The sequence below is a fragment of the Lycorma delicatula genome, chromosome 4, assembly GCF_047948215.1.
Source record: "Lycorma delicatula isolate Av1 chromosome 4, ASM4794821v1, whole genome shotgun sequence".
Taxonomy (NCBI): domain Eukaryota; kingdom Metazoa; phylum Arthropoda; class Insecta; order Hemiptera; family Fulgoridae; genus Lycorma; species Lycorma delicatula.
Window position 1 is genome coordinate 22,924,971 of NC_134458.1, and position 23,922 is coordinate 22,948,892.

General features: G+C 31.3%; 1 protein-coding gene across 5 annotated transcripts in view; it reads right to left on the reverse strand.

Moving 5' to 3' along the window:
• The window catches only part of CRMP (Collapsin Response Mediator Protein), a 102,954-nt gene that overhangs the window by 73,473 nt on the left and 5,559 nt on the right, over nt 1-23,922 (reverse strand). For all 5 annotated transcript variants that reach the window (XR_012756043.1, XM_075362511.1, XM_075362509.1 and 2 more), the window contains exons 2-6: nt 22,011-22,068; nt 16,571-16,665; nt 11,431-11,504; nt 2,431-2,541; nt 1,299-1,426 (exon numbers count right to left, since the gene is read on the reverse strand). Coding sequence is in view for 4 of the 5 variants with exons in the window: in XM_075362511.1 (XP_075218626.1) it covers nt 1,299-1,426; nt 2,431-2,541; nt 11,431-11,504; nt 16,571-16,665; nt 22,011-22,049 (447 nt within the window). In the remaining variant the exon portion in view is untranslated. The remainder of the gene's footprint in view (nt 1-1,298; nt 1,427-2,430; nt 2,542-11,430; nt 11,505-16,570; nt 16,666-22,010; nt 22,069-23,922) is intronic.

Sequence of the window (23,922 nt, forward strand, 5' to 3'; positions counted from 1 at the left end):
ACAATCAGCTGAAAACTACTGACATTTGCTGAATTTGTTGATACATTACCCATTTTATCTTTAAGAAAAAGTTACTTAATGAAATAGTATAAACGCTAAAACAATTTGGTATTTAATTTAATCATTCAGCACATAAACTGATTTAAAATGTAATCTGATAATCAAAATTTACACATTGACAAAAACTCTAACTAACAAACTCTTTACTAAGTTCAGCATTAAATATATAAAATATTCATGATAAATAATTCATATCCCTTAATTTCAAAGAAAGCATATTTCTAGATATGATAACAGATTAAATATAACACACATCCTACCAACCAAGTTTGACGACTTAAGTCCTGCACATATTTATTTCACTTTTTTGTAACAAAAAATGAATTCAGAATTAATGGTGAAGCCTAAAAGATTTCTAATCTTTAACCTATTCAAAATTAATAGTTTTAAAATCTATATTCTTGTTAATACATCTCACATTTTTTTAATGTACACATCATAATTTAAATAGCATATAATTAATTAATCTAATAATTTAATTCTTTACATTTTACTTACAGGATATTTTAAAAATAACTTCTGTAATAGCCAACAATGAAACCTGAAACTTTTTATTCCTTCAATGGATCATCTTTAATTATAACAAAACTTTGAACAGGCTTCATATGCTAAATTTGATCGCAGAAGTGAATAAACATTTTTCTTGTTTTTTTTTTTTTTTTTTTTTTTTTTACCTACTGCATTCATTTTTCTACATTTTTTTCTAAAATTTATTCATATTCAGAATCTCCTAATTAATGATCCTAACAAATTACATTTTCCAATTTTTTACAACTGATCAGAGTGGGGGAGAGCTTCCAACACCTTACTCAACTATACAGTAAAATACCCTGATTAGAGGTATTTTCTCTATAGTTGATCATCCCACTCCTCCACCCTCCTTTTTTCATTATTTTTCATATTTTCTTTAGATAGGTACCACAGAACTGAATCAGCCATCACCTTGGCTCTATCTGCAGTGTCACACATGTACTTTCTAGTAGCTGATGCAGCAGTCTCACTTTTTCTGGGGTTCATTGGAGCAGCAAATCTGCCTAGATTATTTCTGAACCCTCATTTTCTATCCTGGAGTCACATAAAACCCAAAAACTGGCTAAAATGTCTATTACTTAAATTCAAGCCTCTGAATTCTTCTTAACTCCAATGCCTGAATTCTAATCATGTTACTATAAGTATGAATAGTATTACTGGAAGGGTACATTTATGGAAAATAACTGATAAAACAAATATTTATTTACCTCATCAGACCACCACGTTACAGCCACATGGAGTGCATAATCACAGCAAACTTTATCATCAGCAAGTTGTCTCCATTTATTATATGTTTCTATCAGTGATTCTCCTTTCTCTGGTATAGCAAAATCAACTGGCGGGAAAAATAATTATATAAGTTAATTTACAAATAATAAAAATATTCATAAGCTAAAATGCATTTACTCGTAAAAGCCTACACCCATATTTTTTTTTCATTAAGGTAAAAAAAATATTTTTACTAATAATAAAGATTACTTCACCAATATTTTGAGGGCTAATGTGGAACAGGTGACCATGAACACAACAAATTAAATTTTTAATATCTAAATAGAAAAAAATTAATAGATTAGAAGTTTCATAATTCTGACAGAAACTTCCAATACAAAATAATTTATTTTACTGCTTGTGGAGACTATGAAACAACCTATAAATCACAGAAGACAAAATCATTAACAGATAAACAAAAAGGAATATGAGAAAAAACAAGTAAAAATTGGGATTTTGGAGATTGGAAATAAATAGTAATACAGAATACCTTATGTACAAAAAAATTAAATACACTTTCTTAAGAAAAAAAATAAAACTAATGTTAAAAAAATAAAACATAATTTAAAACATTTTGTTTTAAAAATTAAAACATAATAATGTAACATTGGCTGGCCAGGTTTTACATGGTATAAATTTTCTAATTATTTAATTTTAATATTTAATTCTTAATTGATGTCATATTTAAAGGTATGTAATTATTTCATTTAATTGACTTCATGTTTTATATATATGATAGTAATTTTAATCTTTTAATTTTTATTCTAAAAAAAAAAGTTTGATATGTAATTTTATATAATTTATATACAAATGATGATGTGGGATCCCGTGACAATGCTATTGGAATAATGAAAAAATATAATAAGGTGTCATTTCATTTACTTTGTTATTCTGTACTTGGGTTGTTCAAGTTGGTTTTTGATTATAAAAAATACAAAACATAATTTTTTTCTTAATAATTATATTACTCACATGTTCCAACCTTCTAATACTAAACAGTGTACACAGTTTAACAAACTGTACAAAAAAAGTCATGTTATTTTAAATTCAATTTAAGTTTAATAGACGTACTTATCATGGTCGTTCCACCAGCAACAGCTGCTTTTGTTCCTTGGTAAAAATCATCAACAGATACTGCACCCATTAACTTTAATTCAAAATGTGTGTGAGGATCAATACCACCTAAAAACAGAACATAACACGTATAAATGAACACAAAATACAAGAAAGCTACAATTTCTATAGTTTCACATGTTTAACATCAACTCTGTACAACTATTTTAGAGAATGATTTAAATTAAAATTACAGATTAATTTAGTGATAATAGATTTTTGTATAACATTATGTTTAAAATAACGTCACCTGGAGTACCAGAAATAAAATTAATTTACACTAACAATAAAAAAAAAATCTCTGTAAATATTAGGCCACTTTGTTTATGTAATCACACATTTAGAAACTAGAAACTCTGCCTGGACCTCCATTAACATACTGGCAGAGATGAACATAAGGTAGAATTAACTACTAATATTTTTTTATAAAAATAGCTGTCTACAAGTTATTCTTAATATAATTTATTGATTCTTAATATAATTTATTGATAAGTGAAAGAGAATTTTGATATACATTCATTTGAAGCTACAATATTATACAGTAAGGTCTCGACTTACATGAATTCATGTTAGCGTGAGTTTGTTGTACACGTGTACTGTAGGCCAACTTTGATTGCCAAATATATTTCTACTACATACAGCACTAATATGTATGTACACTTACTGTACTTCTAGGAACTGGCATTCAGTCTATTACTGTTACTACTATACATACTGTTAACCAACCAGGTTGATCTACTGGTGAACTCATCATTGCAAAAGTCGAGAGTTTGAAGGTTTAAGTTCTAGTAAAGGCTTTTATATGGATATGAATACTAAATCAGGGATACCTGTGTTCTTTGGTGGTTGGGTTTCAATTAACCACACATCTCAAAATAGTCAACCTGAGGCTGTAAAACTTCATGCACATTCATACATATCATTCTCATTTATCCTCTGAAGTAATACCGTACAGTGGTTCCGGAGCCTAAAGAGAAAAAGAAGAAGAAAAAAATTGTATATACTGTTACACAGGGATTCCAAGAATCATCACTTCTATAAATTTTTTTTTTGTCTTCCGTCATTTGACTGGTTTGATGCAGCTCTCCAAGATTCCCTATCTAGTAGTGCTAGTCATTTCATTTCGGTATACCCCCTACATCTCACATCCCTAAAAATTTGTTTTACATATACCAAACGTGGCCTGCCTACATAATTTTTTCTCTCTAACTGTCCTTTTAAAATTAAAGTAACTATTCCAGGATGCCTTAGTATGTGGCCTGTAAGTCTGTCTCTTCTTTTAACTATATTTTTCCAAATGCTTCTTTTTTCATCTATTTGCCGCAACACCTCTTCATTTGTCACTTTATCCACCCATCTGATTTTTAACATTCTCCTCCTATAGCACCACATTTCAAAAGCTTCTAATCTTTTTTTCTCAGATACTCCGATTGTCCAAGTTTCACTTCCATATAAAACGACACTAACAACACATACTTTCAAAAATCTTTTCCTGACATTTAAATTAATTTTCGATGTAAATAAATTATATTTCTGACTGAAGGCTCGTTTCGCTTGCACTATTCGGCATTTTATATCACTCCTGCTTCATCCATCTTTAATAATTCTACTTCCCAAATAACAAAATTCTTCTGCCTCCATAATATTTTCTCCTACTATTTTCACATTCAGTGGTCCATCTTCGTTATTTCTACTACATTTCATTACTTTTATTTTGTTCTTGTTTATTTTCATGCGATAGTTCTTGCGTAGGACCATCTATACCATTCATTGTTTCTTCTAAATCCTTTTACTCTCAGCTACAATTGCTATATCATCAGCAAATCGTAGCATCTTTATCTTTTCACCTTGTACTGTTACTCCAAATCTAAATTGTTCTTTAACATCATTAACTGCTAGTTCCATGTAAAGATTAAAAAGTAACGGGGATAGGGAACATCCCAGTCAGACTCCCTTTCTTATTACGGCATCTTTCTTATGTTCTTCAATTATTACTGTTGCTGTTTGGTTCCTGTAAATGTTAGCAATTTTGTCCTTCTATCTCTGTATTTGAACCTTAATTTTTTTATAATGCTGAACATTTTATTCCAGTCTACATTATCGAATGCTTTTTCAAAGTCTATAAATGCCAAGTATGTTGGTTTGTTTTTCTTTAATCTTCCTTCTACTATTAATCGGAGGCCTAAAATTGCTTCCTTTGTCCCTATACTTTTCCTGAAACCAAATTGGTCTTCTCCTAACACTTCTTCCACTCTCCTCTCAATTCTTCTGTATAGAATTCTAGTTAAGATTTTTGATGCATGACTAGTTAAACTTATTGTTCTGTATTCTTCACATTTATCTGTCCCTGCTTTCTTTGGTATCATGACTATAACACTTTTTTTGAAGTCTGATGGAACTTCCCCTTTTTCATAAATATTACACACCAGTTTATATAATCTATCAATCGCTTCCTCACCTGCACTGCACAGTAATTCTACAGGTATTCCGTCTATTCCAGGAGCCTTTCTGCCATTTAAATCTTTTAATGCTCTCTTAAATTCAGATCTCAGTATTGTTTCTCCCATTTCATCCTCCTCAACTTCCTCTTCTTCCTCTATTACACCATTTTCTAATTCATTTCCTCCGTATAACTCTTTAATATATTCCACCGATCTATCAACTTTACCTTTCGTATTATATATTGGTGTACCATCTTTGTTTAACACATTGTTAGATTTTAATTTATGTACCCCAAAATTTTCCTTAACTTTCCTGTATGCTCCGTTTATTTTAACAATGTTCATTTCTCTTTCCACTTCTGAACACTTTTCTTTAATCCACTTTTCTTCTTTTGCTAGTTTGCACTTCCTGTTTATAGTATTTCTTAATTGTCAATAGTTCCTTTTACTTTCTTCATCACTGGCATTCTTATATTTTCTACGTTCATCCATCAACTGCAATATATCCTCTGACATGCAAGGTTTTCTACCAGTTCTCTTTGTTCCACCTAAGTTCGCTTCTGCTGATTTAAGAATTTCTTTTTAACATTCTCTCATTCCTCTTCTACATTTTCTACCTATCAATGCCATATGCTATCAATGTCTGTTCCTGGGTAAGTTTTGCAGTCAACGAGTTGATTTCTAAATCTTTGCTTAACCATGATATAATCTATCTGATACCTTGCAGTATCGCCTGGCTTTTTCCAAGTGTATATTCTTCTATTATGATTTTTAAATTGGGTGTTGGCAATTACTAAATTATACTTCGTGCAAAACTCTATAAGTCGGTCCTCTCTTTCATTCCTTTTGCCCAGCCCGTATTCACCCATTATATTTCCTTCCTTGCCTTTTCCAATGCTTGCATTCCAATCTCCAACTGTTATTAAATTTTCATCTCCCTTTACGTGTTTAATTGCTTCATCTATCTCTTCGTATATACACTCTACCTCATCATCATCATGGGCGCTTGTAGGCATATATACGTTAACAATCGTTGTCGGTTTAGGTTTTGAATTTATCCTTATTACAATGATTCTATCGCTATGCATTTTGAAATACTCTACTCTCTTCCCTATCTTCTTGTTCATTACGAATCCTACTCCTGCCTATCCATTATTTGACGCCGAGTTAATTATTCTAAAATCACCTGACCAAAAGTCGCCTTCCTCTTCCCACTGAACCTCACTAATTCCTACTACATCTACATTTATCCTATCCATTTCCCTTTTTAAATTTTCTAACCTACCAACCTTTTTTAAAGTTCTAACATTCCACATTCCATGCTCCGACTCGTAGAATGTTATTTCTTAATTTTCTGTGACCTCTTCCTTTGTAGTCCCCACCCAAAGATCCGAACGGGGACTTCTATCATTTATCTTACGGATATTTATGTACCACTGTCTTGCTCATTCTTCTCAAGTAAACCAATTCCCCTCCCTATTTTTACACTGGAAGGCTCCTTAATAAGTTTAACTGTGCTACAAAATTACAACTTGCTGGTCTTTTATTTCTTGATTTTTTGTTGTTACTGTGCATACAATATGAGTTTGAATAAAGCTTAAAAAAAGGAAAGCAATTACGCTAGAAGAAAATATAGATGTTAAAAGATACAAAAGGAGTGAAGGACTTAAAAGTAACGACTGGGATTAGTGAATCAACACTTCAAACAATTAGGGATAATTCCGAAAAAATAAAAGAAGCTGTAAAAGAGCTATGCGAATGAAGACTGAGAGTTTCAGTGATTCGACCTGCGATTCTGGAAAAAATGGAAAGGATGTTAAGCACATGGATTGAACATCAAAATCAAGAGAATGTGCCTGTTTCTATGCAGGTAATTAAACAAAAAGCTATCAGAATTTATGACTTGTTAAAATGTGATGTAGAAGCAAAAAGATTTATTGCTAGAAACAGATGGTTCCAAAAATTTTAGGATTGACATGGTTTCCACAGTTTGAAACTAGCTGGGGAAGTTGCAGCTGCTGAATATTTTCCGATAATTTTAAAGAAAATTGCAAATCCAGACAAGTGTTTAATCTAGGCAAAACTGTGTTCTTTTGCAAAGATATGCCCAGCCGTATATTTGTTTCAGGTTTCAAAGCAGCAATAGATTGGTGTACGATTTTACTAGGCTCTAATGTTACCAGTTTTAAATTAAAACCTTTAGTTACTTATCATTCTGAAATTCCAAGGGCATTTAAAGGCACATCAAAAACATAACTGCCAGTTTACTGGAAATCAAATAAAAAAGATTGAATTATAAGGATTTTGTTTCAAGATTATCTTACTATTTACTCATTTCTGAATTGAAAGCATACTTTGAGAGAGAACAAATACCCTTCGAAATATTAATTTTAATTGATAATGAATGCACCTGGTAATCCACAAACACTCAAAAATATCAAAAATACTGTTAAGGTATTGTTCTTGCCCCTCAACACTACATCTCTAATTCAACATTTAGATCAGGGTGTTATTAAAGCCTTCAAAAGTTTTACCTTCATAGAACATTTAAGAAAATGATAAGAGAACTTGATTCCAAGGAAAAAGAAAATGTTACACATTATTGAAAAACTTTTAATATCAAAATGGCTGTTGATATAAGAGCAGAATCCTGGGATGAGGTAACAAAGAGTTGGTTGAATGGAGTTTGGGAAAGAATATGGCCTGAAGCAACTCTAACATAATTACCAATTGAAGGTATAACAAATCCAGTAGTTAATGAAATCGTTGGATTAGCCAAATCACTTGGGTTTGATGAACTAATCGAATCCCAAGTTCAAGAACTATCTAATGAAAATCTGATAGAATCTGTAAATACTAAAAAACAGAAGATAACACTCAAGTAGCCGAGCAAGAGAAAAAACATTGACTATTAAAGTCTTTGAAAATTTGAAAGGTTACTTATCATATTTTGCTAAAAATGATCCCAAAAAAGAAAGAAGTGCAAAAGTTTCAAGGCTAATAAAGTAAGTGAATGCTTGCTATGAAGAAATTTTAAACAAGAAACAACATTGCGCAATTCAGAAGACTTTACATTCTTTCTTCAATCCAATAATATCGAAGCCCATGAATATGATGGATACATATGTGAATGATTTTGAAAGAAAAAACAGTTGAATAAACTAGTGATAGCATTTTTTTAAATTTAAATCATAATGACACTTTTATTTTTTTCATTAATTATATTAACGTACAGTATATTAATGTACAGTACGTATTAAAGTTAATAAGTTATGCAGCATTAACAATTAGAAGAAAGTTTTTATTTTATTACAGTTTTATATTATTAACACTGATTATTTCACTTATATTTAGGCTTCCCTTCCATGTTATAGTACTGTACGTGTACTACATTAACTTTTTATATATTTACCAGGTGTTTTAAGGTTAAGTTGAACAACCCAAGTTGCACAAATTTCACATTATGCATCGAATTTGCAGAATATACTCCTCATGTAAGTCAATATACTCCTCATTACTATATTATAGCACTTGCAAAATGAATGCCAACTTCAGTATGTTATGCATATATATTTAAATGTATATGGTTATTATATTATTACATAAATTTAAATATATATAATCTATCCAAGTACAGATATAAGAAAACTCTTACCTTATTTGTACATTTATATAATTTTTCACAAAAGTACTTTCATGGAATCCTGTCCTGCATCATAAGTTATGTATAATATTTATAAAATTACATATTACATAAAATTAAAGCATTAAAAGAATAAAATTGCGATTACAAGATTATATGAAGTCATTATATAAAATAAAATTAAAAACATTTAATAACATGTATATGGTTAGCCAAATATTACAGTTCTGTGTACTGTAGTATATAGTAATATGACAGTACTGCAGTATTTGGCTAGCCACATACTTGTTAAAATATTTGTTTTATTTTATATGACTTCATATACTCTTGTATAGGTAATCCCAATTCTAATCTTTTAATTCTGTAATTTTATGTTTAATATGTAATTTTATAAATATTATACGTGACTGATGATGCGAGATTCTGCAAAAGTACTTTCATGAAAAATTATTTAAATATACAAATAAGGTAAGAGTTCTCTTACATCTGTACTTGGCTGGATTAATTTGAATTAATATTAATTTAATATTTAATATTAATTTAATTTAATTTATATTACTAGTCCAAAGGTGAGATTGGGTCTTGAAAGAATCGATTTTAAAAAATAATATTGTGTGTGTGTACGCATGCGCATGTGTAAACTCAAAAATCTTAAATAGCAATGGTAACATTTAATTATATTAATTGACAACCTGAAAAAATAATGAATTTTAGTGAAAAGAAATTTAAAATCCACCCATCCCTTCGCTAGGTAGGTGCAAAAAGCCATTTGGGGTAGTATTTTTTAAATTTCAGTCCAACAAAGATAACTATAAAATTAAGTGATATAACTTCTTAAAACATTTGAAATAAACATAATGTGTGTTTTAAAACGGTGAAACTTATTTTTAAAATTAACAACACAAAATTTCGCCCTTAAAATTTTACTAAATTTTCAAGGGTTGAAAACTTAATTTTTTTAAATTAAACAATATAGCTTGTGGTCACCTCATTGGAAAGCCCTTTGAATGACCAGTAATTTGGTACAAATAAAATAAAAACTGGTTCACTGGTAATGAAGTTATGACTAAAAATGTGTTTTTTTTTTTAGATTATGTTGGGATATAGTGTTACTGATCCAAAGCATTAAGTCTGAAATTGTCCGTCCTTAAAAAAATATGGATTTAGGTTTTAGGTTTATCCAGTATTGAACAAATGTACTAATAAACACAGCATTTTATCATCAGTTTAACATACGAAAAACCAATAATAAGGTAACTTACTTCTTTGTTGGTAACATGTTGAAAAATTGATTACCAGATAAACTTAATAATTAAATAAAAATTAATTCATAAATGAATAATTTTTAATCAAAAATTAATTTTTATATTAATTGGTATTTAGCACATTCATAAATTACATTTTATGCATCAAGTAGTTGTCCACAATCTGGACACACACCTGAATTCACCAGGCCAAATTGCTGGAGTCTGTCTCAGAAGGCACCATGACCAGAAAGAAATTGCATCACATACTTGTTAGGGTGAACCCAGGGACGCTCTGCACACCAACAACTTCTAGGAAGAGATCATGCTGTATAATGCCCATCCTCTGCCTCATCCCATCTGGCCTGCCATAATGCATTACCATATCGTTTTATCTTGCAAATTTTTTCCGAAGTTAATTCACCTGACTTCTTAGCAACATAACACTGCTGCTTTTCTGACACAATTAAATCTATCAGTTTTACATCTGCAGTCACCAAAATTGCTTTCCGTGAAACAGTACGGTAACCTCCCATTACCATTAATAATATAGCGTTGAACTCTTAATAATATATCCCGATTGCTTTTAAATTTTAGCCTATCCAGACAAACAGGCACAGCATATAGCATAATTGCCTTGCACACGCCCTTATACTGGATACTCAAACTCTTAAAATTAATATTATCAGGATTGACCACTGGTTGAATATCAAAGAAGGTACGACAGGCCTTCTCCATGACATAATTGAGGTGCTTCCTGAACTGCAATTTCTTGTAACGAAACACCTTGAGGTATTTTTGAACTTGAACATATTTAATACGAAGACCTGACACTGAAACATGAGCCTGACACCTCACTACCAAACGGCCTTTAAGAAGCATCATTGTGGTCTCCAGACTGAACGTCATCTTATGTTGATGACCTCGCAACACAAGTATCCTGTATGCCTGGGAGGCTTGGAACTCAACCTACCTTCGCGAGCTTCCTTCAATCAGCAGGAGCCCATCATTAGCATAAGCCACGATGAGACACCTGCCGGGCAATCTCAGCCACAGAAGAGAATCAAATTACACCACCCACAACAATGGACCCAACACGCTGCCCTGATGACAACCTTGGACAGTGTCTTGCCTACCTCATGCCTGCCCTCACAGAGTAGTACATCCCAATGCCTTAAGTAACTTTGCATTACTTGCAGTTTACTGTCACTGTATTGTCTCTTTTGTAATTGATAAACAACAGAAGGCTACCACAGGTTATTAAATGCACTGGAGATGTCCAGAACAATTTGCAGGACATATTCCTCCGCTTACACCACACTCATCAAGCGGAGTATGGCATCCTCTGTACCCTTTCTATGACAAAACCTGTACCAATTTTCCATCAATAAGCTTTGTGAGATCAGCTTCTCATTTATACGCAGGCACGAACCTTTTCAAATGACCTATACATTAATAATGAAAAGACAATCAAATTTTGAGAAAAAAATTAATAATAAAAAAAAAAGTCCTAAATATTAATAAAGCACAAATAAATATTTGCTTAAAATTGTGATGTAATTAACAGCAATCTCTTGGTAATATCTATTGTAATATTCTTGGTATTAAAATTATTTATAAATTAAATTACCTGGCATAACATACATTCCTCGAGCATCTATAACTCTAGTTCCACCAGGAATAATAAGATTGCGTCCGAGTTGTCTGAAAAAAAAAGATCATTTATTTGTTGTCCATGGCCAACAGGAGTGAAGATTACACAAGGCTATTGACATTTTCAGAAAAAGGTATGTTTGGTTTTCTTAAAAAATTAATAGTAGATAATATTTAATATGCTAACACTACAATTACATATAATAACCTTGTTTAAATTACAGAATGTACTTATGAGGTTTTTTATCATCAGTCAACTTACTCAACGTACTTTGATTCTCTTATTAACATTAAGATTCAAAAACACAATTAAAAAAAAAAAAAACTTTAAAATAAGATAAGATCATCTCATACAATACATGTATACAACAGAAATTGAACAAGCATATTTATTAAGGTATAAAACAATTTTTGAAAAAAACATATACATATTCCATTTGAATCACTGGTTGGACAAACACAGCCATTGGCTTAAACCTTAGAAAATACTGATGCAATCAGAATCATTCTTTACTGTTAAATTTACTGCACTTTTTTTAGCAATTTAGAATTGAATTTTGAATCTCAGGGTGGATGGTTAATCTATGTCTTCCATGCAGAAGACTGACAATTCAAGTTCAAAGAGGACAATCACTTTTTTAATGCAATCAGCTCTTTGATGTTTCCCACCCACCATTTTGAACTTAGTTTGAATTAAAACAAATAGGAAACGTGATCCAAAAATGTAATAAGACACTAGTGCAGTCATGAAACAACCAAGAAACAAAACTTCTTAAGGGAATGAATTCAAAAAAGCCACAAGCACATGTAAAAGCTTTGTAAAATTACATGACACAATGATCAATTGATCTTTTGAGAAAGGCTTTAGGCATAAATTTATGCAGACATCAATGGGGGAGACGATATGAGCTAAAACAAATTGCATGACATATTTAGTTTTTCAGTCGCTTACCAACATATACTGCTTGAGATAACATAATGCTCCTGTTCATCAATTGTACAAATTATTCAACATACGTGATTACAAAATAAAAATTTTTCCTCTAGATAATCATCAATAATCCTTTTTTTAATATCTTTGATTTTTACACAAAAAGAAAGCCAAGAGATTATTATTGACAATTGTGCCCATCACTGTGTTATCCTATTATTTTGATTTGTGCTTGTCCAGGATCACATATGAATACCCAAATGATTTTAAGGAAACGTACAAGATAATCTTAATCAGGAATGAAATTTGGCTATGTTTTACTTTAAGCACTTTCCGCAGAGGCTCACTCCTTCTTGAAAAAAATAATATTTTAAGGCCTTTTACAAATTCAGGACAGACTTCACAAAAAAGTAAAAGCAAATAAATTAAAACCTATCAAATTCATTTTTTTTTTGACCAGGCACTGATTCCCTAACTTAAGTGAATTTTTGAGAGTAAAAGCTCTCAAAAAACAAAAAAACATGTTTGAATAAAAGTTTGAAATAAACTTTTGAAGCATATAACGTTTTAAAATTTTAAAAAGGATCTCTAACTGCCTCTTGGGAAAGCTGATTTTCTGGTAATTTACACATTCAGTTAATATTTTAATAAAATGTCAACAGGCTATGTTATATTATAAAAGGACTTATCATTTTCCTTTTATAACTTTTTTTCATAAATTACTTAATAAGAATACACTTCAATATAGAGCATGTATTAAGTCTCCATATATCTAATGCTCCTCTCCTGATTCAAGATCATAGGCAGCTGTCTATCTTATTTATGCAATAAATGTACTTACAATTACACTCTATGTTATTATGACCACAGACCAAGATGTGTGGTTAATTAGTACCAAACACAGAATTATGACTGCACAATATCAAGGAATCATTGCAGCTTAAATATAACTGATTTGGCCAGACCTCAAAATAACAAATTTCTACGAAGGAAACTACTGCTAACCATCTCTAAAACCTATAACACAGACTTCAGTAAATAATTTAAAATGAATAGAATTAAAAATAAAAATCTGTAAGAACTTTTTTTTGTGACTTCCTGAGCAATGAACTTAATAAGAAGAAATCAAGAGATACAAATTAAAACAAATGGAATTTTTTTTAAATTTCATATACATTTTTTGTAATTTTGCCTTCTATGTAATAAATAAGAATCAACATCTGAAAGAAAACAGCAATTTTATTCATTTTTAACAATGAGAAACAAATTCTCACAAAATAAAAACATGGTCTACATTAATAGTTCAATGCAGTAAAATATAGTTTCCAGGAACTATTGCAAAGTACATAGAATCTAATATAGCAACTTATGAAACAACTTATTAGCATCAAGAATAAATCTATAGTCACTCAAACAGGCATTCAAGAAAAGTTGAAATTAAGACCACAAACAAACCTCCTCAATTAAGCTTGAAGAGAACAGACCTTAAAAGCAATTAACTTCAAACAGGTAATGTAAACATCATTAACATATAGGTTTTCAAATGAGTTAACATGTTCGTTACTAAAATTCAATGTAGAATTTTGCTATATATAGCACACATTTCAAGACTGATCCAATGCAAATCTAGTATAGTGACAAGTCTACCACCAATATATCCAGACATAATAGTAAAAATTATTTTTATTTTTTACATTTTTTATTTGTAAACATACTCATATCTTTTCTTCAAAGCACCAATAAAATTTATAACAACCTATATTCTTCAAGCAAATATACAAAAAAGATCAAATTTAAAATCAGTAATAAAACTAATAAAAAATCAACTTATCTGAAGAACTGTTAGAATTTAAGTTGCTAATGCATCTATATTTCACAATAAGATTACATCATCTGCAAAGAGTTTCAGGCAAATTTGTTCAGCACGAAATATATATATAGACACTGATTAAAAAAATTAATTTTATTGGGTGCTATTTATTATTCTAACTCAAAATAAAAGATCTGTAAATTTTTATATATGTATAATTAATATTAAAATATTGTATAAAAGAACAACAGTTAAATACAATTAAGTTATAATACAAATTATTGGCTACAAAATCATACAACAATAGTTACAAAGATTCACAACTAATTCACAAATGCAAAATTCAAGAAATAATTTTCAAGATAAAGGGCAGGCTATCCAGAAATTTACTTTAGACGATTGGTTTGTTCGGCATTTCTCCTGCCACCACCCCATTCGGTCACCCTAAAGCATAAGACCGAATATCTGTGCCACAAACTACTACTGAGCCTCGAAACAGTTTAGCAACCAGTTTCCTGACTAGCTCCTGGAGCTAACCTAACAGCGTGAGCAGAATAAGCATGGTACCATGCACCACTCCCCTGTGTCCCACTGCCCACTTGTCATATATCACTAAAATGGGGAAACACATCCAGTCAACTACTAAAACATATATGACTCAATAATTAAATTTATCTCGTCAGACAGCAATTCCTGCCATGCCTAGGCTGCTGAATGCCAGAAAATACCTGTCAACCACTTTAAAATGCTTAGAGCCTTAATCTGGCTAGTAGTCTGCCATATCTCTAAGTTAGCTTCCTACAGCAGTGTAGTAGAAGTCTTTTCCCTTAGGTAAACTACTGATGTCAGCTGAAAAAAGCAACCGCATCAAGGAACTCCCACATGGTCCGACAGTGCGGCTCTTATCACATTGACTCACCACTTGTGAGTGGCCAATTTTCCCCTTGACCTATAAGTTCCAGGATGGCCTGAGTTCTGGTCTCCCAAGAGCTGGGCATTCGAACATCATGTGTTCATTCAATTGGACCTCCCCACAGACGCACAATTCATCAGCTGCTACGCGGAACCAAAATAAATATCGGTTTAAATTTACATGGTTGGAGAGCACTCGAGCTCCTGTTACCCTTAAAAACGATGGAGAAGCATACTATTCCCCACAGATCCTGTATAAATCTATGCAAGGACCTTCCCATATTCGTGGCATGCCATTCTTGCTGCCATATTTCCATTGCGAGGCTGTAAAGCCTCCTTCGCAGGCGGGAGATGGGCAACTGTTTGGAATTTAGAATCAGTGCATTGAAATCACCATTCCGCTCTGGTACAGGCTCAGCTCTAAACACATCCCAAATACCACAGCCTCCCTGCCTCTTCAGAAGCTCCACACAGCCGCTGAACTTTCACCACTAAATCGATTCAGAGAGCCTTTCCCAATACAGTATTAGCCTCGTAGGAGGTTGTTTTAAAAATACCAGTGCATAGAATTAATGCTCTGCGCTGGGCACTCCTTAGATTTTGAATTGGTAATCAATTTCTTACCAACCTATACACCCAAATAGACACCGCATAAGAGATCATACTTTCAAAGACACTTTGGTACACCATGTACAAATAATGACCCAACAGCCCGTAATCCTTTCGAGCTGATTACACAGCTCGAATTCGGCTGATTACACAGCCTTTATATAATAAATGGGATACAACTGTATGATAATTTCGCCTGCTACACATTAACAACCTGCAAGATGACTCCATGGTCCCTTGTTTTTGTGATCTGGGAAATCTGGAACCTTTCCTTCTGTGGGTCCAGGACCTTCTTCAGGGTCACCTCCGTCATCCCGGATGAAGCCCCTGGACGAGGTGTCACAGATTAATTTTTAAAAACGGCTTAATTTTCATAGCTGGTGACTGGACTGGCGGAAGGGGTTACTTGGATAACAATTTTAATTATTTTTAGATGAAGTACATTATATAAATAATCATTTTAGTTCTTTATTCAGTTTTCACATATAAATGATAAGCAGATGAATTCAACAATGAAAATTTCACCTATGTAAATTTTCTATATGTGAAAGCACATTAAGAAAAACTGACTATAAAATAACAAACTGAACTTGAAATGGTTGCCATTACCAAGGCAAGAAAGTACCAAAATGATTAACACTACTGAAAAATAAAACTTCTGACATGGTATTTGAGAGAATTACAATTTGATAAGAAAGGATCAATAAAAATGATTGAAACAACAGCAAACATTTTAAAGTACTTAATGGAAAAACCATAACAGACAACCAATTTTACAGCATTACATATAGGACACAAAAAACTCATTATGCATAAAATACACAAAGTTAAAGAAAATATGTACGAACAACTTACCTAATGACTCCATCTTCTACGTATACATCATTGTCCGATATTCCGTTTTCATTCACAACCTGTCCATTTTTGATTAACAGTCTATTTTGGGAACTCTATAAAGAAAATTAATAATTAATAAAAACTGTAGTAATCTTTAATAAAAAAATATTTGTATACATATATGAAATAAATAGTCATTTAAAAAAATAATAAATATATTATTAGAAAGAAAAATATAATCAATGTCTTGGAAATAGAAAATCACCTGCTTTAATTAATTTAAAAAAAAAATAAAATAGGCCCAAAATAGGTTTTAAGGAAATATTTACCACATTGTAATATATTTATCTCTTTGATTTGGTTGAATCAAATCATTCGTTAATTAATAAATCAATAGTGATTTAACTGGCTGATACAGCTCTCCAAGAATCCCTATCTAGTAGCAGTTGTTTCATTTTGGTATACTCCCTACATTCTACATCCCTAAAATTTGTTTTACATATTCCAAACATTGCCGCCTACACAATTTTTTCCTTCTACCTGTCCCTCCAATATCAAAGTGACTATTCCTGGATGTCTTAAGATGTGACCTATAAGTCTCTTCTCTTTTTTTTACCTATATTTTTACAAATGCTTCTTTCTTCATTGATTTGCCGCAACACCTCTTAATTTGACACTTTTTCCACCCACCTGATTTTTAACATTTTCCTACAGCAGCACATTTCAAAAGCTTCTAATTTTTTCTTCTCAGGTACTCCAATCACCCAAGTTTCAATTCCATATAAAGCTACACTCCAAACATATACTTTCAAAAATGTCTTCCTAATGTATAAATTAATTTTTGATGTAAGCAAATTACACTTCTGACTGAAAGCTCGTTTCGCCTGTGCTGTTTGGCATTTTATATTGTTTCATCCATCTTTAGTAATTCTATTTCCCAAACAACAAAATTCTTCTACCTCCATAGTCTTTCCTTGACCTATTTTTACATTAAATGGACCTCCTTCTTTATTTCTATTACATTTCATTACTTTCGTTTTGTTCTTGTTTATTTTCTTGCATAGGACTTCAATCACGCCATTCATTGTTTTTTCTAAATCTTTTTTACTCTCTACTGCAATTACTATATCATCAGCATCTTTAAATTCAATTGTAGCATCTTTATTTTTTCACCTTGCACTGTTACTCCAGATCTTAACTGTTCTTTAATTTCATTAACTGCTAGTTATATGTAATGATTAAAAAGTAATAGTGATAGGGAACATCCTTGTCTGACTTTTTATTACTCTTTCTTTCTTATGCTCCTTGATTATTACTGTTACAGTTTGGTTCCTGTAAATGTTAGCAATTGTTCTATCTCTAAACTTAAACCCTACATTTTTTAAAATGCCTAACATTTTATTAGTCTAAATTATCAAATGCCTTTTCTAAGTCTATAAATGCCATGTATGTCAGTTTTTTCCTTCTATTATTAATCTGAGCACTAAAATTGCTTCCTTCATCCCTATACTTTTCCTGAAACCAAACTGGTCTTGTCCAAGCACTTCTTAGTGTTTAGTAATTCTGCAGGTCTATCACAGGAGCCTTTCTCCAATTCAAATTATTTAACGCTCTATTAAATTCAGATTTCAGTATCATATCTCCCTTTTCATCCTCTTCGACTACCTTTTCTTCCTCTAAAACACCACCTTCTAATTCATTTCTTCCGTATAACTCTTCAATATATTCCACCCACCTATCAACATTTTCTTTTCTATTAAAAACCGGTATACCATCTTTATTTAACACATTAGATTTTAATTTATGTACCACAAAATTCTCCTTAACTTTCCTGTATGCTCTGTCTATTTTACCAATGATCATTTCTCTTTCCACTTCTGAACACTTTTCTTTAATCCACTCTTCTTTCGCTAATTTGCACTTCCTGCTCATAGTATTTCTTAATTGTCGATAGTTCCTTTTACCCTCTTCTTCACTAGCGTTCTTATACTTTCTATGTTCATCCATCAACTGCAATATATCATCCTCTGATATCCAAGGTTTTCTACCAGTTCTCTTTGTTCTGTCTAATTTCGCTTCTGCTGATTTAAGAATATCCTTTTTAACATTCTCCCATACGTCTTCTATATTTTCTGCCTTATCTTTTTACTCAGACCTCTAGTGATGCCCTCCTAAAAAATTTTCTTTACATCCTCTTCCTCAAGCTTCTCTAAAATTCCATCGATTCATCTGACAACTTTCCTTGAAGTTTTTCATTACCCCAATCTACAATTCATTATCACTAAATTATAGTCACTATCAATGTCTGCTCCTGCATGTGCTTTGCAGTCGACCAATTGATTTCAAAAATCTTTGCTTAACCATGATATAATCTATCTGATACCTTGCAGTATAGCCCAGCTTTTTCCATGTTTATATTCTTCTATTATGATATTTAAACTGGGTGTTGGCAATTACTAAATTATACTTTGTGTAAAACTTGATAAGTCGGTCCCCTCTTTCATTTTTTTGCCCAGCCCACATACATAGTCTACCTCATGGGCACTTGTAGGCACTTATACTTACTTATTACTTGTAGCACTTATTGGGCACTTATACTTACTTATACTTTACTTTTACTTTAGCACTTATACTTACTTATTGGGCACTTATTACTTGTAGACATGGGCACTTATAGACGTTAACAATCATTGTTGGCTTAGGTTTTCATTTTATCCCAAATATGATGATTCTATTGCTACACTTTTTGAAACACTCTAATTCTTCCCTATCTTCTTGTTCATTACGAAACCTACTCCTCCCTTCCCTTTATTTGACCCTGAATTAATTATTCTAAAATCACCCAACCAAAAGTCATTTTCCTCTTCCTACCAAACCTTTCTAATTCCTACATCATCTATGTTTAACCTACCCATTTCCCTCTAAATTTTCTAATTTACAAACCTTTTGTGAACTTCTAATATTCCATGTTCCAACTCGTAGAATGTTAATTTTTTATTTTCTGGGACCCCTTCCTTAGCAGTCCCCACCCAAAGATCTGAATGGGGGATAGTTTAACTCTAGAATATTATACCAAGGAAGGCACCTCCCTCTTTATTACATGAAAATGCAGAGCTACATTTTCTTGGAAAAAAAACAGCTGCAGTTTTCCATTGTTTTCAGCTGCACAGTACTCAGAATATTGAGTGATGGTGAAAGGACCATTTATGACTAGCTATGCCCTTAACAGCTACTGAGAGAGCTGCTGCCCTCTTTCAGGAATCATTCCTTAGTCTGGGTCTCAACAGACACCACTCTGATATGGTTGGAAGGTGCAACCATATCAGAGTGAAATAGTTGCAGTGATACAGAGTAACTGGACCGAAGGTCCAGCTATTCTGTATCACTGACCACTGAAGCCCCCCCTAACCATCGACAAGCTCTCATGATTCATAGGGGGAGCAATCAAGCGTAAGAAACTTTTTCACAAATTTTAATCCTAGTAACAAGAAATTCTATGTCATTTAGCTTTCATTTTACTAAGTACAATATTCAAACTCGTATTCTCTTATTCTCTCATTCTAAAAGTAGTTATCGTTTGTCAGGCCAATCAGCACTAGTTACAATCACATACTTAACACTTCCTGAAATGGCCGAAAGTCTTTATTCTAAACAGTAAAATAGCTTAAAAAATGGGATTTAATAAGACTTAAGAGAGAAATTTACAAAAAAAATTTCACTAAAACTGACAAAATTATTATTAAATGGAACAGCATTCAGGCAAATGTGAACAATGGAAGAAGTTCAAACTTAAGTTTCTTCCATTTAACCTTCTTGTTTTTTTATATATATATAAAATAATGCAGACCTTACTTTTCAATAAAAAATAAAAATGTAAAAGGTATTCAATTCTATTTATAGCAACAGATGTAAGAAGAGTTTTTTTACCTATAACACAGATTTTAAGAAAATAATTACATGGTTTAAAAATCCTTAACCAAGCAAAGCACAACCATACTTCAGAACTACATCTGTATTCACAACTGTGTACAAAATCTTTGCAATTTCTTTATTTAAAAAATATTTGTAATTTCATATCAAATTGATATGATTGGTCACAGACTTTTAACCAAAAAGAAGTTTGATAATCCACAATTTTTCAGAGAAGAAAATCAATACAATAAAAATAAATTTATGATAATTCCAATATATAGATCTATAGAAAGCAATGTTGGAATTGAAGTCTTTCTTAATAGAGTTTAAAATATGACGCCGGTCAGTAACATTAACATTATAATATACATGTAGTAAAACAATGAATCTGCAAAAAAATCAGAACATCATGTAACATTTAGGCATTACAATTATTAGAAAAAAAATTAATTCAAAACAGACATCATTATACAGTTATCTGCCCTGAGGTAGGTCCCTTGCACAAAGTCCTTCTCCATTCTCCTCTATTTCCAGCTAACGTTGGTAGCTCCTACTTCCTTTTAGACGTATTATATAATATTTACTCTTTTCTGGCCTCTCTTCATTGCATCTTCTAATGATGATCTTTCTAGCCCTGTTTTAGTCAATTCTCCTACCACATGTCCAAGCCAGTTATCTTTCTTATGCTGAATTTTTCAGAATAGGTAAGTTTCAATTCACCTCACCTCTTTGCTTTGTCATTTGTCTTTTCAAACACTTTCTCTTCATCTTCTCCAGTCTTCTTTTTGCCAATTTTTCAAATGCATACCGTCTTTCTTTTTCTCCCCCTCTTCTTCTCAAAACATGTACACTGAAATATGAATTCATTACTTTTCGACTCTTTATTATTATATTATAAGAATTAATAATTAAATGATTAAGCTTCTGGTTCAAAATATATAATATAAATTGAAAAACTGCTCCCAAAAGCCTGAATGATATCTGCACCAAATTTTACCTGCTTGTAGACTGCACTGTTATAGCATGTTAATTTTTTTTTTTAGTAATAATTCTAATTTAATTTTAATGTAAATATTACCACACACTTTATGTACACTGCTGCATTATACACTGAATCCCAAAAACTTTCCATGAATTTTAACAAATGTATTAATACTAAGTCAGATTCTGTAAATTAATAACTGAAATTTATCAGTCTAGTTAATGTTTATAAATCTGATTTGTTTTTTCTTTTAATTTTGTAAGTAAATGTTTGCAAATGCACATCAATGATGCATAACATAACTAAACTTATGAGATTGTTAATGGTTTCATTGCATCAAAAAAGTGTCAATACATCAAACATAAAACACAAAAAGTTATTATATTAATTTGTTACCATATTATTTACTGGCCAAGTTGAGAAATAATGATGAAGGAATGGAATGAATTAATTACCTACACACTTTCCAGTTATATACACTTTCTCAAGAGATACAAATATGCAATAAAATAAAAAATAAACAAATTATATTCAATGAATTATAATGGAATATTAAATATTTACTTGCAGATGAATTGGAACCTTCTTCACAGGCGCAGTCATATTGCTAAAATTTAATCACCTGAAATTAAAAAAAAGGAAAAATATATAATAAATTGTTTCATAATATAACAAACCTGTAAATAATTTCTTAAAAAATCACTGAGAGGAAGTATAAGAATGCAACATGTTAATAAATATATACATGACATGTATGTTAGTCCACAGATAATAGAAAAGCTCTGGGTTTTGCCAGAAGGATCAGGAAACCATGGAGAAACTCGAGTCACTGCAGCATTATGAAATAAAAAAATATATTTCTCATATATGGTTTTGAACATTTAGTGTCCTACTAATCTGAAAATTATTTTCAATATAAATGCATTACTTCAGTAACTCAAAGAAATAATATAAATGATTATATTATGTGGGGCATTTCAGTATGTTACAGCTATTCTGTATAGACTAAAATGAAGAAAAAAGAGAAGTGTGGCAATTTCATGATTTGTAATGTCATAGTCATTAGTTTGCCAGCCTCCGTGGTAGGAGTGGCTGCATCTCAGCCTTCCATCCGGAGATCCTGGTCAGGCATGCCATTTTCACATGCTAAAAACTGCCATTTCATCTCTCCTCTTAAAGAATACTACCTAATAGTGGTCCCAGAAGCTAAAAAAAATTCTGCAAATAGTTTAGTTAGCACACAAAATAACAAGTGGCAGTACATTATAAATAAATACCTTTTAATATTATTCTTTTTTTTTAAATTTTTTTATTATGTAATACAGTTTTAGTTTTTAATTAACTGAAATAAATTTGAAAATTTACTTCTGCACTTTTTAAAGACAATAAATATTAATTTTTTGAATGTATGGAGCAGCCAGGATTCCAAGAGAATGTGTTTTTCAAGTGCATCATTCTGTATTTGAACATCAGATGCTTGAGGAGAGAGTTGGTCAAATGCTGTCACCAGAGTTTATGAAAGTCTAAAACTTTAGTAGGACAGAAAGTGAAAGGCGGTAGAATAGTTTCTGACTAAGATTTTGAAAGAACTGTAGCAGCTGGAAACTATTTAGAGAGAAGATGACACAGATCAAAACCAATCCAAAATGGAGGAATATCTTAATAACTAAGTTGTCCACTGAAGAAATGCTTCATGAAGTTTCTGGTGGACAGCAAGAACAATGGAACAAAAAAGGTTTTGAATTTGGCATTCATGAGTGAAGTTTAAAAAATATGTAACGGTTTTTAAGCCATATACAAGACACATTATTTTATAGCGAAAGAATAAAAATTATACCAGAAGCTGAGCTCAAGCTTTACAATGAAAGCCAGCTTTGACTCTGGTAAACTTTCATCTTAAAATGCATAAGTTAATTTAAAAACTTCTTTAGATACAGAGAATTCCTGAAACCTAGTCTTGAATAATTTATCTTAGGGTCTGAAGGTAGATTAAACAATTAAAAACAAACACAGAATGAAAACAACAGAATGTATGTGTATGTGTGCGTGCGTGCACGCGCTATAGTTATAAAAAGTAGAGGAAAACCGATTATATAAATGAGCTACAAAATTGTCCACAGATCTTAATTTACAACTAAGTCTCTATGTATTATGAGTATTAAAAAGCAAACCAATACATAAGTCTATAAAATCATCCTTAAATAAAACTATATAAATACTTTATATGTTAAAATGGTAAAAAATAGGCAATGTTAAGCCATTACACAAACTATATTTAGACCCACACATAATATGCAAACCTAAAGAAATATGCAATAAAGGAAGTGGTGTCAGCATTATCAATGAACATAATTACGAATGCACACAAACTGAGGAATATTAATTTAGATGGCTTAGGACAATAATTGAGTGGAAATTTAAAAGATATAAATCATATAATTAAAGAAAAAACCCGATAAACAAGCACTTAATGTCT